Below are 18532 nucleotides of genomic sequence, written 5' to 3'. Positions count from 1 at the left end.
AATACATAAAAAAAAAAATACTTACAGTAAGATCTACATGTAAGATCGACATTTTAAGATTCTTTTAGGTAGTAGTACTCGTACCGGTTACTGCTATAGATCTTACAGTTACTGTATTTCAACAGCCTTGAAAACAGAGTTTGTATTTTCCCATTCTTTATTTTTAAAAAAGCCTTTTGTCTTTTTCCCCCCAGCAGTACTGAAAATGGTATTGAGTATTTTCCTGGGTATCAGTATCACGTTTGAAATTCTAGTGTCGTGACAGCCCTGCGTGCTTATGCTTTGTCCATGTAATCCTTAGCAAACTGCAGATGGGCAGCAGTGTTATTTTTGGAGAGCAGCGCTTTCTCCCTGCAGTGCTGCCATCCACACTATTGTACTCCAGCGTTCTCCTGAAGGGGGACTCATGAACATTAACATTAACCAGTGAGAGAACGGCCTTGAGTTTCTATCTGGGCTCCTTTGTGACTTCTCAGACCGTTGCATGCCTCCCTTTTTTGGTTAACCGCTGCTGTGGAGGGTAACATTGGTCACGAATTGCCTTCATTTGCAAACAGTCTGTCTCTTTAGAGATGGCTCGCTAACCTTTTCCAACCCATTATAAATATCAGTGACGCTTTTTCAGATCCCCTCAGAAATCTCCAATTTTTATCCAATGATTCATTTTCTCAAAAGTGTTGTGAAGATCAGTCTTTCATAGATAAAAACGTCATGCCATTGACTGAAATTACCTGACTCCAATTTCACCTTGAGATCAGCCCCTAATGGCAAATTACAGACTACAGAAGTGCTTAAAACTATAAAAGGATTCACAAACACTCGAGCAGTGCTGCAAAGCCCTGATACGTAATCTTGAACTGTTGCTCACTCCACGCAGGCAAAGAAACCCCCTTTTCATGCCTCGTCTTTTTATTGTTTAACTTTTCCTCTGCCCATTACCACAACAGTTCCATGTACTGTTAGCGCTGAACATCTTTCAGGCTAATCAAAAAAGAACGTAGATAATCTTAATGAGCATAACAAGCCTTCATTTACAAGATTATTTTACTCAAGTTATTCATTTCTGCGCTCAGTCAAACAGTTTTATGCCCATTTGTTAATATCCCTTCAAGAGAGAATTGCGCCATCATGACAGCTAGCTCATTACGCACCGGTGCTATTACTCAGTGTATGCATGCTTGAGTCATGTTTTACTATGTTCTCCTCTCATTTCATTAGTAGGACTTGGCTTTAAATGCCCAAATTATCATAAATACTTAATTACCGTGCTATTTTGGGTTCATCTCACCTCCAGTAATGCATTTTTAATACCTGGCCCCAATACCTGTTACCTGTTACATATCCCAGTAAATCCCCCCAGATCTGCCTTCTACTTGCTATAAAACTCTTTTTCCTCATATCTCGCTTATGTAACCAAAAGCTGATGATTCCAGGAAAATATCTCATAAGCGACTTTCTAAAAGTATCTTTTCTGGAGGCCTAAGTCCCAGAGGAACCCCGGGGCAGAGGATGTTCTACACTGTCATGAATGTCATCGAGAGCCTCGGTCTGCTCCCCGCAGACTCGATTTGATGTTTCTGAACTCCTGGCCAAATATTACACGGCCTCTGCCCTACATTTCCAGTCCTATTTGGGTTGCTTTTACTTCTTAACAAAATATCACAGCTTGTGTGTTTAATGTGACTTTGTTTGAATGAAGGAGAGAGGAGGACTTTTTTCCTGCCATTTGCTTGATTGTGTGAGGAAAAGTTTTCGGATCTTTGGAAGCGCAGACCCAAAGCTGCCTTTACTAAGCCTTCTAAAGCACCATCTGGCAGCCAGGGCCCCTGTGTCACCCTACTCACCAAGATTACATTCTCCTCTGGCCCTCTATCCCTGTCCTCTCTCCTCCTCTCCTGTCCACTTTATATTCTTTTCCTCTTTCCTTTGCCAGAAAACACAAATGTAGCCGAATGAGGGTTTTTTGTGTGTGACTGCAAAGCCTGGGCTGTTGTAGCCTAGGTTTTCTAAAATGAATAATGCACTGGCAATCAGTTGAGACTTAACAGGCAGAAATAATTTGCATGTATTATTTTAGTTTCAATATAATTGTGACCCATTTGGGCTGAAAAGAATTTCTCATTAAATTTCTTCCTAATATAAAAAACACTTGCCTGCTTGAATCCAAAGATTGTTGGCAGCCCACTGTGGTACAAATCTATTAATGGTTTCACCTGTTTGTATTTATATGCATTGTTTAATTTGTGGTGTCATATTTGCAGAAAATCACAGCAACGCAGATTCTGATATCACCTCATAATGATGTCGCACATAGAAATGAGTACATGGCATCATCAGATTGTGAAGAACTAAAGCTGTTAACATCCAGCATAAATGTATGTACTTATGTGATGTGCAAAAATCTTTATTTTTTTATATTAGGAGAAGACTTTCTCATTAATATTTTAAAAAATGATCTTGAGCAGTAGTTCGCCAGGCTTTCTGGAGATCTTTCTCCAGCTGCTTTTGTTTGCTCATTTTCAGTCCAGTCCTTGTATGTAATTAAAAATTATTATAATTCAGGCACTGTTGCAAAAACAAGCACATCATTTGTTCCCAAATCTTAAGCTGACTCTATGAAAAATGCCAAAGATAACACAGTTTGGCAGGCATAAAATACTGTTTTTCATCAACAAGGTAATTCCCAGAGAGCTATTAGCTGACAACGTGGACTATGTTGGACAACTGGAAGCTAAAAAAGGTGTTAGGTCTAAAAAAATCTACAGAAAATGAACAGTATCTGAAAGTCATGTCCTTAAGAAACTGGGGGGGGATCCATGAAAGACCTGACGCAGAACCTGTGAGATGCATCGGACCCTTCAGTTTGCCACATCCTTATCAGAAGTTGTCTGAGTGGAAGGGTGGCTGTTAAGAAGCCATTCTTAAGGAAGAGAAACAGGGAGAAAAGGCTGAGGCATGGCAAATTACACAAGAGCTGGGCTGAAAATCAGTGGCCCAGACCTGAGCATCGTTGAAGCGGTGTGGGATCATCTTGACAGAGAACCAGTCAATATCCAAAATATTGAATGGAATGTCCTTCAAAAAGTCTGGAAAACTATGCCTGAAGAGTACCTGAAACTTGAACACATCACAAGTGACGTGTTGAAGAATAAAGGTGGCCATTCCAACTACTGACTTTCATACTTGTTAGAATTACACAAACTCTATTGTTGCCTTATATACATGTGTGTTTGCACGTTTCAATACATTTCCTGGCATAAGACTTTTTCACAGTACTGTATAGTGTGTTCTTAGACATCTAACTGACCAGCAGTTAGTTATTATTATGTATTATTTAATAAATAACATTTGCTTTAGTCAACTGAATTAAAAAAGAACGGCATCTTTTGTAATTCAGTATCACTTTTATCTGGCATTTGTCATGTGAAGCAGAATCAGTCACCTTTGAAGAGAAGTGTTCAAATTTTCTTCACAATTTCTCAATGCCTCGTCGTGTCCTTAGGTGCCACATTCTCAATGAAGTTGACAGTTGACAATGAAGTTAAGTCCCACTTAAGTTTGAAGTCTCAAGCTAATTCACAACCCTAAGTGCGATTTGAGTACAAGTTGCCAACTCAAGTGCCCAGTGCTGGCTGGGAATGCACTTCATGTGGGGTTTTTTTTTCTCTTTTTTCCTTTAAACATTTAAAAATATTACAATTGCTAAAAACATCTACCTTCAGTATTTAGAGCTGTGAAAGCAGGGGAATCTGGCAGGACTCAAAGGACTCTAACTTACTGATGAATCAGGTCCTGCTAAAAACTGAAGCGCCACTTTAAAAATCCTGCAGCATTACAGCGGCGCACTACAGTGGAGCCCTCACTTTTCCCTAAGCGTGTAATTTTTAATACTCAGGGGTGGTACAGTCAAAAATAACTTCCATTTTCCACATGCATTAGTTTAGACTAAACAGCACCTTCAGGTGATGGCACAAATGCATTTCCTGTCATTTTACTGGGCCCTACATTGTCAGATTGAGCACAGCCTGGCTGTCTGATGAGATCATCGAGTGATGTATTATAGTAATACCAAGCAGATGTATATGCTACAATATCATATTGTCTCAGGAGGCAAATTAATTCTCTGGCTTCACACAAAAACAGTTTGAAATGTGGAAGAAGTCTAAATCTCTCGCATCCAGTTAATGCACATTTTCAGCTGCTGCCATGAACTGCATAAGATGTGGAAAAAATCACATCTTTTAATGTGTTAGTATAAAATGCAAAGCCCATAAAGAGTAACGCCACATAAGGGAATAGAGTCGAGCCTCCTTAATTGTCTCAGTGAAACGGTAAAAGGAACGTATTGCGCGAGAAACGGCGCTTCGTGAAAATCAAGAGCAAATTTTATTATTCAGAAACACATGCTAACTATTACATGCTCTGCATTTGTGCTGTGACAGTTCAGGCATTTTGGGAGATCAATAACCAGCAATGTGTCACAGAGGATGAAAAACCTGTCACGTCTTCAAAGAGCGATTCGACAGCACTCACACACTTATTATGGCGATATTTTTGTCAGATATGTATATATATCTGACAAAAACATGTGCATGCCCACATCCAAACAGTGGTTGCTAAAACAAATAAATCTTGAAAAATGCCGTTAGACCTGGACAGATGGCACTGTGGCAATATTTTAAGGAAATGATTACAGGAGCTGTTTTTGTCTCGCCATTATCATTGTTACATTTCTGCCGCGACGTACATATATCTTATAAATATGAAACTTTCAAACGTACGAGTAATAATGTGATGCTTCAGTGGATATGACATAGCTTACTGGCTCACATATCTGCACAGAAGGCAGCAGTAATTTTGAGGAGATCAAAGCACCAACGTGATATCGGTGCCTGTGCACACATTTTTCTTATTCTGAAAATATTAACAATAAACCACTGCTCTATGTAACGCTGTGAGATGTTTTTCAGGTGGAACGGTAACAGAGCTACATATTTCCGGAAACATGCCGGTGATAGAAAGCACAAAAAAAAGATTAATATTTTACTTTTCTCAGTGTTCATCTGCCAAGAGTCAATAAAATGTGTTTTGCGGTATTATCTGTGTAATACTTACACTTGAATAGGGAGGGCTGAGGTAATCTCCCAGTTGGACTACACTTCCAGATACTAAATTATTGCTGACATTTTGGCAGCAAATACAATTGAGGTCCGAGAATTCTGGCGGGCAAACTCTTTACCCTCTGGTTTGAGGCTAATGTTACATTCATTGTCAATACAGCTGGACAGAGTCGGTCTTTTGGGACGGAGGATTTGCCTCGTTCGTGGAACCATGCTGCAACCGTATGGCACGAGCTGTCCCCCCTAAACAGTGCTAGCTGTCGTCCCAGCTGATGCACATTCATGAATTCACGCAGCCTGTTACACACGCATGGGCGCATGCACGTATGGAAATGCATGCAAAGCAGCTTTATCTGAAGCCATACCCATACGTTAAGCTGACATGTGCGCGCGCATTGCATTTAATAAAACTGTAATTAGCCTGCTCAGTTATAGAAGACAGGCAGGAATGCGGAAGAAAGCAGCATGGAGGAAGAGATGGGGAGAGGGAGAGTTATAGTGAAAGAGAATGATAAATGATGGATTGAGAGCGCTCTCCCTAGACCCCGGGGTTAGCAGTGTGAGGGAGTTACAGCTGGCTAGCTCATTCCGTCCAGCCGCAGATCCCATAATAAACATCACATGGGTAGTTTGGGCTGGCGGGTGCAGATTAAGCCGGAGCTGTTAGCTCTTTAAAGACTGCTCAATGTTGCAGCCAGCCAAGAACCTATTTATAGGGCAGCTGGAAGTGTATCAAAGCAGGTAGGCAGGAAGGTGCAGGACAGAGATGGTTTTCAAGCTGATTTATGGCTCTCAATCAGTGTAATAACAATAAACTGTCAACTAACACGCCACGTTTATTTGTAATTTATGGTACTGTGCTCCTAATAAACCTCTGTTTATTTCTCCCCTGTCCATCCCTCCCCCTCGTCCCGGGCCTTCTGTTGTGTCTATCCTACGCAGAGCTTCCCAGCAGTCCGGGCGGCCAGTTCACGTTCCGTCCGCTGCCCCCACCTCCGCCGCCGCCCCACTCCTGCACTTGCGCCCGCCCGGCACCTTACACTCAAGTCAGCCTACAGAGGAAGACCATGCCAACTCGGTGCCAAGCCAGCCAGGGCGGCCAGGGGGCAGACACCAGCTCGAGCGCAGACCAGGCCCAGCTTCACAACAGCTGGGTGCTCAACAGCAACATCCCCCTAGAGACCAGGTAAGGGAATGCTTTTTTTTCTGGAGTTATTTTTAGCGCGGGCAAACACAGGGCTGCGCTCCAAAAAGCTTTCAGTCCAGACTGGATGTCATTTTGTAATGAAATTCTTCAAGTGAAAATATCTTCAAGGCAAACCGCCCTCCCTCAGCATAATGTCACTTGATTAAAGACATTTCTTTAATCTCACAAATGAGGTTCATTAGATTAAAGAAAATTCTTTCATCAGGACTGTGACTTGGCAGACTTTCACAAACTTCTTCGAAAAAAATCAGAGTGTAATGATTAAGAATGAATGCTGGACTAAAGGATTTGTTAGGATGGGCATGTTTTGCACATGTTTGGAGGAATAAGTGGAACACCACGCAGGCCTCTGGGGTATTATTAAAGGACTTCCATCAAAGTAATCATGAAGCTTATTTGGAATTGTTTTTGTTCTCCTACCACACACACCACCGCATTTACTAGGGGACCTGCGTTTGTGTAAAAACAATCCAAAATGAAAGCAGAAATCCTCTTTTCAGGAACACATTGTAATTTCACTTTCAGCTTTAGTACCCCGAGAAATTGTTTTTCTGCCAAAATGCTCGGAGACAAGCCACTGGAAGTCGGTCCCATCAAACAGAATTAAGCATACGCTTACCGCATAGGTATTAATTGATCAGAGAATTATTTAGGAGATCCTCATTTGTGCGGCTGCTTTTGAGAAGAAGGAGAACCAAGGTGGAAAAGAATATGTTTGCATGTGTAATGAGCGGCTGGGCGCGGGATTCTGGTATATTATGCGCGAGGATGAGATTGGCAGGCTGCCACACCAGAAGAAGGGATTTTAATAAGTTATGCATTAGGCCATAATTAGATCTTACCTCATTTAAAGGGAAGGAAGAATAAAATTAGATTCAGTGACAATTTAAATTAATCATTGGCTAGACATGAGTATCAATGTAAAGGCTTGTCAGGAGCGCACTGTAATTACATTACTTATCAGTGAGCGTGTGAGCGCGCGTTAAATGAAAACTCACCACAAACAAAAAAATTCGGATCGTTCAAACAATATTTGATGAGCTCAAAGAACTTTTCTCCCAAAGTGAGATGTGATTATAAAAACACAATTTCCGCAGTGACTCACTATATTTTTTCTTTTTTTTTTGTAAGAATACATTTTGCGCGTTTGGGACTTTCTAGTCAAATATGTTTTATTTGATAGTGCGCTATTAGTTCTGAACCATAAAATGTAATCATATTCATAGTCAATAGAATAGCGTCCCTGCGTAAAATAATTCAGATAATATTGGCTCTTTTCTATCTAGTTTTTGAAGAGAGAGCCCACAAAAAAAGATCCAACTCTTCACTGCTTAACTGTTTTGAGTTTGGATTTAATATTCAAGCTCTCCTCTCTCCTCTCTCACATTCTCAGATACACTGCTAATCTAATGATTTCATATTTCTGCTTTTACCCTGGCAGCGCTATCGGCTCGATCTCCAGATTAAAGATTAATCAAGTATTTACAAACTTGACACGGGGGCTTATGCTGACAGAATTCTAAGTGATGCTGTGACCTTAATAAAAATGGCAAAACATGGATAACATCTCTTGTTGTCAAGTGTGCTTCCATTTTCCTCGACTTGCGCACTTGATGAATCAGTATTCAAATGTATTGACATTGCGTCAGCTGAGATTAAGATTGTTTGAAGTGTGCATAGATTTTCCTTTTCAGCTGCACATCCGTTATGTTTCTGGAGAGGCCAGCTTGTGTAAGTGGAGGCTTGCGGATATGGATATTCAATCTATCTGACTGGCTCTCGCTGTGGGTGTGTTAAGGGGTACAAATGTTGGGACTGTAATAAATTGACTTGTGCCCTGCCTTCTCTCCTTCCTCTTATTGATAGGACGTGAGTGTACGTAAGTCACACACTGTGGGTGTGCACCAACACTGTGAAATCAGCTTCTGCATCGCACACCGCACATTGCCATGCACCTGTGAAAAAAGTCCTCCACCTACACAGGCAGACACACAGACAAAGACACACACTTATCCAGGTAGAGACAGCCCCTGGGCCTAGACTCCGACCTCCTGGAGAGCGGGAACTCTCATTTTCTTCCTGTCTCGGGGGAAATCTGCCCTCTGATATGAATTCAGAGCTTCCTGGGCGTCGCCCCTAGATATTGTCTGAGAAGATCAAAGGCGGAGGAGCCAGGAAGAACAGTGAAGCATTTTAAAAGCACCGAACAAGAAGAATAGAGTTCCACTTGCGTTGACAAATGCAATTTCTTCAGCTGGATTCTGATCCCTTTCGCTCTAATCCACCTTCGGCAGAGCAATAAAAGTGCCGCGGTCTTCTCGACCCGTGCGTTGGCCTCGAAAGTGTGAAAATGCTGTATTTGACATCTTTTTTGTGCGTGTTTGTCTTGCGCGCCATTCTTCGAGTCGAGCTATGTGTCTCTCTCTATTTGTGTGGCTGTGTGTTTCTCGGGTTTATCTCTGGCCTTTCAGAGTTGAACTGCCATTGACCCGTAGGTGTGTAGCTGCTCTGTGCGCAGTCTCCTGTGTCCTCAATCTAGCTCACAGTCTTCAGCAGATGCTGGATGAGAAAGGAAAGGAGGCAGACAGTGAAGGATGGATGTCACCTGTCAGGCACTGGGCCACAATGGAGACACACAGAGAGAGAAACACAAAACAGGCATGGGTTTAAGATGACTGAGGCAATGCTTCCTCACATGCAGCACAAAAACCATAAATAACACAAGTTTACTGACAATATAAATATAAAAACAATATATAAATAAAATGTGTTGACATGTGTTCGTGTGACACGTGTTTCGTATTTAATAGTTATCCCACTGTTTTTCCCATGTTGGTGAGGATTAACTTTGCAACTGACCAATCACTTGTTGTGATGTCATAGCTTTGCAGTGTGGAGAAAAAAACATCTTCTGGAATATGGTAGGCATTTCAAGTATTTTCTTTATGTAGTTATACAATGTAATAAATATGTTATCAAGTTGGGTTTACAAATTTGGCTTTCTCTTAATAGTTGAGCCATATTCCTGGCTAATTCTATTACTTAGCTAATTAGCTACAAATTTAGCATTAGTCATATTCTTTGCTAATGCTAACTGAGCCGTTAGCATTAGCAAAGAATATGACTAAACTATTAAGACACAGCACACATTTTCCATAAAATTGGATGTTTGGACTGAACATTATTAGTTATTTACAGACTATTTTGGTATGTATATGTAATATACATACACAAATATATGTATATGTAATAAGCAAATTTCCCACATGTGGGACTAATAAAGGTTATCTGTTATTTTATCTTATATGATAGATACCTGAGGGTTGTAAATATACTCATCTAAAGCAGTAGAATATCATATTAGTTAATTGCATATAATAAAATGTACATCAGAAGCAATGATCCAAGGAGTAATACATGGAATTAGGCAATAAATCAATAACAGGAGAATACAAACATTAATTGAACTTGGAAAAAAAAAGCAATCTAAGGCCAATGTAAGTCCTAGAGAAAAATCCATTAAAAATCTTGCACTGGGGCTCCACTTGTCCTTTTTCTTGACTGCTTTGATGCTGCAACAGCTGTGGCCACAGACTTGACGTTTGGCCGGTCGTATGTCCTCCCATCTGCCGCTTTGTTATGAACACAATATCTATTGGAGGTACTCACAAGAATGTTTTTGAGTCTGGTACAAATGCTCACCAAGTTCTCAAGGCTGAACTGACTGTGTTTTGAGAGATCAAAAGTCAAGGTCACCATCAACTCACATCCAGCGTGTCCTCTTGAATGCGAACACCTGGAAGACATATGTTGTTCTCCTGTTTTACTTTTCAATAAAGCTTATAGTTCTCAGTTGAAATTCAAAGTCCTTCATGGAGAAGTCCACTGTCGCCCCAGTTTTCTTGTTTTTAAGTAAAATGCGCCTGCAGGGCAGGATAACAGTTAAATGGATAAAGGAGATTGATGTAGTTTAGCCATGTGTGAGGACAGCGTTAGAGTCTGGAGTCCAGCGATGTTGTCAGTCTGTTGTCTGGCACCACTTTAATGGCCTGTCTTGTGAGGTCCCTTTAGAGACTGGTGTCCTGCCGGCAGCCTGTGACCTCGCACCTTTTACTGCATGGACAGAATAACACTCTGGCGAACTGCACATATCCCCCAACATATCGCACCAACAGCCAATATTAACCCCTGGAGAGCACACAGTAATCTGGAGCAATAATGCTGTCTGTGAATTGCAGGAGCTCAGAGATATTTTCTTGTTGTTTTCTTTGTTTGCTTGGAAAAACACACACACACACACACACACACACACACACACACACACACACACACACACACACACACACACACACACACACACACACACACACAGTGCAGAGAATAAGACAATGACTCATAGCTGTTTTCTCTTTCTGATGCTGTCTCATAGCCATCCTTTGTTTCCCACCACCAGCAGTCTTTATTCATTTTTTTGATGGGATCCGGTACGGCCAGATCAAGCTGGAATCGCTTATAATTGCTTTACCCAGATCTACTTTTCCACGTTGCATAATTTCCATTCCCTGCTTCTCATCTGACACCATCCAACCTTCGCCCCCCATTATCCAAACACAATATAGATGAAATGCTACTTAGATTAATTGCCCCGCAGCTTAGTTTCCTATCATCAGTGGCAATCTAACACACTCTTTTTCATAATGAGAATAAACCTCATCGTCGTTTAACGAATACAGCCGTATAACTTAAGTAGTCGCTTTGATGAGTCAAAAAAGGAATAGGTAAGTCCTTGATCCTTGGCTGCCAGGGCTGTTTCATTCTCTTTCATATCAGTGCTGCTCTGCATTACAGTAGTGGCTCATAACGTTGCACCAGAGAGAGATACTTGGTCATATATGCCCTTTTTCAGCCTGTCAGCCTATACTTTATCTATAATGTGCTACAAGTGTATTACATAGCTGTTTCTTGCATGCAGTACATTCCAATACTGTCCGTTGTCTGATTGTTATAATGCAGTAACTGTGAATAATGTATGTGGTATACATTTGCCACAAAAATTGCCTGCTTTCCAGAACACATTATAAATTACAAGTAGAATCCTAGCGCTTAGGGACTTCCTCAGACTACTCTTCTTCCTTGGATTTGGTTCCTGTATTAATTTTTGATGATGCTTTTCTTGGAAGTTTAACAGATTGCTTAGATTACAGGCACACAAATGGAGACAAACACGTAAGATATTAACAGTTTAGCTGAATTTCTTTTGCACAGCACTAAGTGCTTATTCTGGACAGGTTCAAAAAAGGACTGAGTGTTCATGCATGGGCAAAGTGGAACAGTCTGCCCTCTCTGTGATATGTGAAACCTGAGTCTGTATTCATCATTCAAAAAATAGTGGTCTCTTCTAAAGTCCCCCACCTTGGGGGCTCTTTAAATGAGCTTCAGTCAGGCGTGCATCAGCGTGAGACTGAAATCCACCGAGTACAGATTTGCATGAATAGAATCAGAATATGATACTAGATACCTGAGAAAAATGATGTCTGCACTGTGCTAATTGGTGAAGCGTTGAAGCACTGTCCTAGATAGGCCTGCATGGTTACTGTGATCGTTTCCAGCTGTGTACTGTAATCTGCTTTACAAAAGCACCAACAGCGGTCCCAGAGGTAGGAGTTACTTTGCAGAGCGCCGAATGCAGAACAGCTCCTCGCTTGTAAGATTAGGGCAGCAATTAATACAGCGCTTGTTTAACCTGTCGCCTTGAAGAGCAACGGTCCAGTCATAGCTTAACCGTAGCTCTGCTTAGCAGAACTTTCAAGCTTTCTCCACTTGAATAGGTGATGTGTGAGGTACTGTAATTGGGGTGAAAAATACAGTATTTAAAAGCTACATGTTATAATAGTTTCATTCAGAATGTGTCTTAAAGTTTCAACTGAGAAAAGTCCAGATTTTCTTTTCTTTTACTATCAGTATGCTGTAGATCTCTGGTTTTAGCCCCATTAAAAAACAGGCTGTTTGAGTTTCTGTAGCTTTAAATGCACTACACTCTTCATTCAATGGCAGAGAGGAGCAGCATATAGGTGGCCACATGACAGATCAGCAAGTCTTGTTTCAAATTATACAAGATCAGGATTTTAACAGGGGACTGGCAACGGTTTGGAAGTGACTGCTGGGTAACATCTAGGCTTCTTCCCTCATCTGATAACTGAAAAAAGCCTTACTGGAAAGTTAGCTTTATTAATAGATTATATTTGAAATCAGACGGTGGGAGAAATGCAAAGAGATGGATGGTCTGAAAGGAGCCTGTAGCTACCACAAAAAGATAATTGTACAGTTTTCAGATTGGTATTACATGGTAATGTCAGCCATATTAGACACAACATGTAAATGGTAAATGGCCTGTATTTGTTTAGCGCTTTACTTAGTCCCTAAGGACCCCAAAGCGCTTTACACTACATTCAGTCATTCACACATTCACACACAGGTGATTGCAAGCTACATTGTAGCCACAGCTGCCCTGGGGCGCACTGACAGAGGCGAGCACTAAACATGTATGTTTGTTTCATGTTGTTGGATGTTGTCATTGTAAATAAGAAATGATGATCCTTTAGTTCTGTATGTATGAATCCATCCAGGCTTCTTAATCTGGCTCAGCTATTTGCGATAAAATAAATGGTCATTTGGTTTCACTAGTTTTGGCATTTTGTGTCATTTTCAGTAATTATCAAATTGTTGTACTTCATCAAATGCAAAAAAAACAAAATCCTCTAATAAAAAAGAACCCAAAAACCAAACTTGTCAAAAAACCTTTTTTTTAACAAGTGAAAATTCTGGTTTTGAACCAACTACCAGAGCCAATGTTAGCTTAATTAGCTGGCTACAGTTGATTAAAATGAGTAATAGCTATCAGGTCAACTGCCATAATTAGCAGTTCCTGGCGAAAAATGAAAAGCATGATTTGTTTGCTTCTGGCTGGGGCCTAAAAGCCATTTTTTCCATGAACAAAAAAAAAAAATAGAATTTAGAGTAGTAATGTCCCGGTGTTATAACTGAAAATTGCACATGAGACCGCGAGAAAGCATAGCAACAGTAACTGAGGAAGGTAACGGTAAACTGCATTTTGCAATAACACCTTTTATGTATGTTTCTCCTGCAGACACTTCCTGTTCAAGCAGGGGTCTGGTTCGTCAGCTCTGCTGTCAGGGGCGGGACAGGGATACCCCCTGACCTCTGGGACCGTGTACTCCCCTCCACCTCGGCCTCTGCCGCGCAGCAGCGTGACCAGACCACTGTTTACCTTCAACAAGCCTCACCGCTGCTGCAACTGGAAGTGCACAGCCTTGTCTGCGTCACTCCTCACTCTCACCCTGGCCCTGCTGCTCACTTACGTCATCGGTGAGTTGCCGTCACGCACCCAGCCCGTGTCATGAATGAGAAGCACGAAGAGTTCTGAGTTTAGTGGAAAATTTACATTTTCAAAAGGGATTGTTAGAGGAGTTGGAAAATTGTGGGACTTGCCAAGAGAGTGCCTAATTAAATCATAAAAGGAAGCAATAAAAATACAGAAACAAACTGTAGCCTTCTAACAGGGAACCTTACGCATGCACAATGTTTCTGTATTCAAAGGGTAATATAAATATAGGAACTTAAATAAAAGGAAAGAAAAAAAGAAAGGGCGATCGATATGGGATCAAAGCAGGCCTGCTGAAATTTTTGCTCTTACTTTGAAGCAGTATTGCATTGTCTTCACTCCGAAGGATATTCTAAATTGTAAATTAGCTGTTCTGGACCAAAGCTCACAAAACTAATATTTGAGGAATCCACACATGCAGTGACTTATTTGATGTTTTTCACACAGTCTCTCTCCCACACTCACACATACACACAGCTGCACAAAGTTGCACAACCTTATTAAACTTCTCCCTTGGTGATTTTATTATATTAATCAATCCAGGTTTGTCTAAGCTTAGCACCTAATTGCCTGCACCTTTTCTTCTTTTCTTTTTTTTTTTACTGTTTACATATTTGTCGATTGTTTTTCCCCTTTAATGATTAATTAATTTGATTTTTCATTCGCTAAAAGCAAAGACTTCCTATTTAACCCCCACATTTTATTTCGGATTAATCACAACTTTGTAAATGTCATTACTGCACTTTGTTTTGGTTATTTTTCATCCCTTTTGTTTTGTATCGTTTTCACTATTAAACCAAGATAACCTAAAATTAATAAGCTCAACACTGGCTGCTGAACTATTGCCTGCATTTTAGTACGCTGCACAAAGTACTAGTTCACAGATTTAACATATAAACTGTGCCTATATGTCCCCTCAAGACCATTAAGGTCTGCTCCTCAATCACTCCTGATCATCCTGCGGTTGAAGCTTATTTCAAAAGGAGCTTGTGTCTTTGATGCTGTTGCATCAAAACTCCCCAATGACCTCAGACATGAACATGAACTGTGACTGTTTTTAAGTCTAAGCTAAAGGCTTAGATAAGCTTTTCTGTCAAGCTTATGGAAACTGTTGATTGGTACCTGTTGGACTGTTTCATGTAAATATTGTGAATGTGTCTAGCATACATTTTTTGGGAATCTGTTTATTCGGTTTTAGTTTTAGTGTAAAAGTGCAACTTTTTGGTTTTAAATGTGCTACAAAAATAACATTTACTTACTTACACATGAAATATTAAATACGGTGTGCTATTATAGATTAAACTAGACAACAGCAAGAGTTAAGCTATAAGTAGCAATAAGCAACAACCTATTTGAAATAACTATTAATATAAAAGTTCTTAAATTTTGTCTTCTTGCATTAAATTTTATATTTTAGTCTCATCTTAAATTAGTTAAATTACATAAATTGTATTATTGTTTAGTGCCCAAAAACATGGCTGATTGCGTTTCATCAAGTCTTCTGTTAGTTACAAAGGAAATAATGTGACTCTACTCTGCACTACCATGTGAAAATTAATGTTTGCCAAATAAAAGTTCAACAGTAATTGCATCTGTGTGACGCTAAATGGAAATACGGGATCAGACTCAGTTCTGGAGAGGAATAAAAGTTGGAGAATTTAATAAATCAATAAGCAACTTAGATGGGAAGGTGTAAAAATAGTGAAGTTAATAATTGAATTGTATTGTCACCGCAGGGCGTTTATTGGTCATACCTTTAATTGTAACGGAGTGCTGTTAAACTGCAGTTTTGTTAATTTTCCTTGTGCAAAGGATTTAAATGTTCTCATGAAAGCAGATCAAGTTCAGTTTTTATGACTGAAGCTATCTTTGCAGTAATTAGAGTCTTAAAAACTGGAAAGTTGTTGAGTAGGTCTGTGGTCTGGAAGATCATTAGCAGAGTTTGTCAAAGTCAAACACCAAATTTAATCATCGATCCCCTCCAATTGCTTCATCTCCCTGCTTAGCCTCAACCTTGGCCGGGCCCTCGACCGCAGCACATCGGCTCCCCTCCGCTGCCCCAAGTGCAGATATCCCAACCCTCCACCCAGCTAGTTCATTTCCCTCCTGTGGTGGTGCTCAAGGTCACGCTGGAGCAGGGCGGGGGGTTTGCATTAATCACACACACACACACACACACACACATCACAGACAGACATCACACATACACAAGCGAATCCACGCAGATTAATCCCCAGGCTGAACCATGCTATTCCATTAATGTCCCAGCCCCGGTAATTAGTGCATTAGTGAGGAGTGTGAGTGATGACTCGGAGACGACATCACCTTTTAATTGGTGTCATGCTCCACTCCTGTTTGGCAGTGATTGATCTCCGTGTTGACGTCACCATGGCAACCGCACCAAGACGTATGGGATGTAAGCACAGATGATATGTTAGCCTGTAAATCAAAGGCATTCAAATTGCAAGATTAAAGTGGTCATGGACTTAATGTCTTTGTCTAGGGGGAGAGGTTGAGACACAGGCCACAGGATGATTAGGTTCTCTCATTACATAATGATTCAGTAATTTTAATGAATTAATTAACAGCCACTGACAGGAAGAGGGGAAGAAAAAAAATGTCCCAGTGCACTTTCTCATCTTCATCGAAATACTCGCCGTGCTGACTTTTGCCCGTTTATTGATTTCAAATCGCTTCTTCTCATTATCATAATATAATCCAGAATGAAATGAGTTCACTCTGCTTTGAAAATGAGGTCATGTTTGTCTTTAGTTTAGCTTTTCACAATATGATCAGTGCCTGCCGTATCCAGTATCCAGTTGTCAGACTTATGTTATATCTATTTATTAGTTTTACATGTTGAACATGTTTCTCAGCTAAATTATTTTTACCTTTTTCACTCACTAAATGCAGAAACTATCTCTGACAGCCAACAGAAACAATGTGGATAACTGATGAGTCATTTAGGTGAATTGAAGTCAAGCGAGATGTCAAACATACTGACAGTCTTTGCTTTTCTTCCGGTTTTATGTAGGTTGACTTGAAAAACTAACATTTACTTATTTTGCGTTATTTTTCCAATTCATTCATTTACTTGTTTTGGCTCTTCAAACCTTTTGCGGATTAATAAGAAGGTAGATTCATGGATGCCCCACATAGTTTTTCTTTTCCTTATCCTGCAGTAGGTAAAATGTTGTGTGTATATCTTCTGCAGTTTTATTCCGCAGACACTGCTGATTATTTGCAGGATATGAACATGACATATTCCTTTACAGGCATGCCAAGCTGGAGCCTAACATTTCAGAGCGTTGGAGAGGGTTCCTCCCCTCGGTGGAAATCGTTTTAACGCAGCTGTCAGTTTTGGCTCAATCTTCGTCTTTTTTTCATGACTCTCGGCCAAACCTTACACTGCTTTCCACAGTGCTTCGACGTGTAACTAAGCTTGTAACTGATCCCGCGTGCTCTGTGAGGACGCGGAGTGGACGAGCGGTTTAACGGTCAGCGCCGTCCTGCCAGCGGTTTCTTAACAGCTGGGAAGCCGTTCCTAACACCCTTCGAAAACCATCGTCTTTATTGTCTAAAGCTCTGTGTGTAAGTTATGTGACTTTGTTTATTAATTTGAAGCAAAGTAACCCACCAAATAATGAAGCAATAATATTGTATTTCAAATTAAGAATTCCAATTAGCACAACAATAGGACGATGCATGATTGCGGAGATAATACTGTGCCTAAGTGATTGCGGTGTGTGCCCCCTGTTGTGATTAGCTAAGGCAGCCATCCTCTCTTCCTTTACTGCCCTCTCTCCTCTCCTCCCATACCCCCTGGTGTTGCAGGGGCTGCGAATAGCTTTGTTAATTTGTTTATCCCCCAACGCGCCCCTCCCTCCCCAAGTCATAGCTTGTTATTAAGCACAACACGGCCATCAGATATGAGAGGCAGGCATTATGATAGTGAAAGGGGCATTTAAGGAGAGATAGAGGACAGATTAAGATTGCATCTGTAATCTTGAAGAATATTGCTACTGACAACACTACCCGTAACTCATTTTTCTATTTTGAGCCTCATTTAAGCCTGCGTTAAAAAAGAAGAAGAAGAAGGAAAAAAAACTACCTACCATTGCTTTATCATGCTGTCAGAAAAAGCTAATTAGAGTATTTTCTGCATTAATGAATGTCTTGCTGTTTTAAATGGTTACAATCCTCAGTTGCTCAATCAAATATGAGAGAGGGTGGGATGTTTCACTTGTGAATGATAATCATCTCTATGGCAACAGGGAGAAGCTTCTGATTCAGGTGAAATGAGCAAGTCAGCAGCACCCTGCAATCAAATAATCACCTTCAAATCACATTTGGTCCCACAGACACACACACAGACACACGCATGCATGCACAAAGACACAGCGTGCACTTTCAGCTATGATCGTCTTTGTGGTTCTGCTGTGCAGTGTGTGTCGCTTTGGGGCTTTTGGTTCCATAAAGAGCCAAATGACTTGTTAGTGGCTTTAAGTTTATTACATTTATGTCTTTTTTTCCTTTGCGCAAATCTACTTTCACAGTTTGATGGCAAATCCGAGCATCTGCCCTTAAACGTTGCATATTAATCAGAGAGGTCAAACACAGTGCAGTTTCCAACTGTGCTTAAAAGAAAAAACATGTGTTTATTAGAGCTAATGATTATTTCCATTAAGATAAAGCCACAGATTATTGTCTTAATTTGATTTTCCAGAGCCTAAGGTAATGCCTTCCAGTGAATGGCTTCTTCCAAATCTCCAAATATATTCTGCTCACAGGAATAAAAGGCAA

General features: G+C 40.5%; 1 protein-coding gene across 1 annotated transcript in view; it reads left to right on the top strand.

The window, feature by feature from the left end:
* Positions 1-18532, top strand: part of tenm1 (teneurin transmembrane protein 1) — a 195744-nt gene that overhangs the window by 61073 nt on the left and 116139 nt on the right. Inside the window, exons 4-5 of the mRNA XM_014409889.3 lie at positions 6063-6306; positions 13475-13713. Coding sequence (XP_014265375.2) covers positions 6063-6306; positions 13475-13713 — 483 coding nt within the window. The remainder of the gene's footprint in view (positions 1-6062; positions 6307-13474; positions 13714-18532) is intronic.

The sequence above is a fragment of the Maylandia zebra genome, linkage group LG2 (genome assembly GCF_041146795.1).
Source record: "Maylandia zebra isolate NMK-2024a linkage group LG2, Mzebra_GT3a, whole genome shotgun sequence".
NCBI classification, from domain to species: Eukaryota; Metazoa; Chordata; class Actinopteri; order Cichliformes; family Cichlidae; genus Maylandia; species Maylandia zebra.
This window is presented reverse-complemented; position numbering and strand designations above follow the sequence as displayed.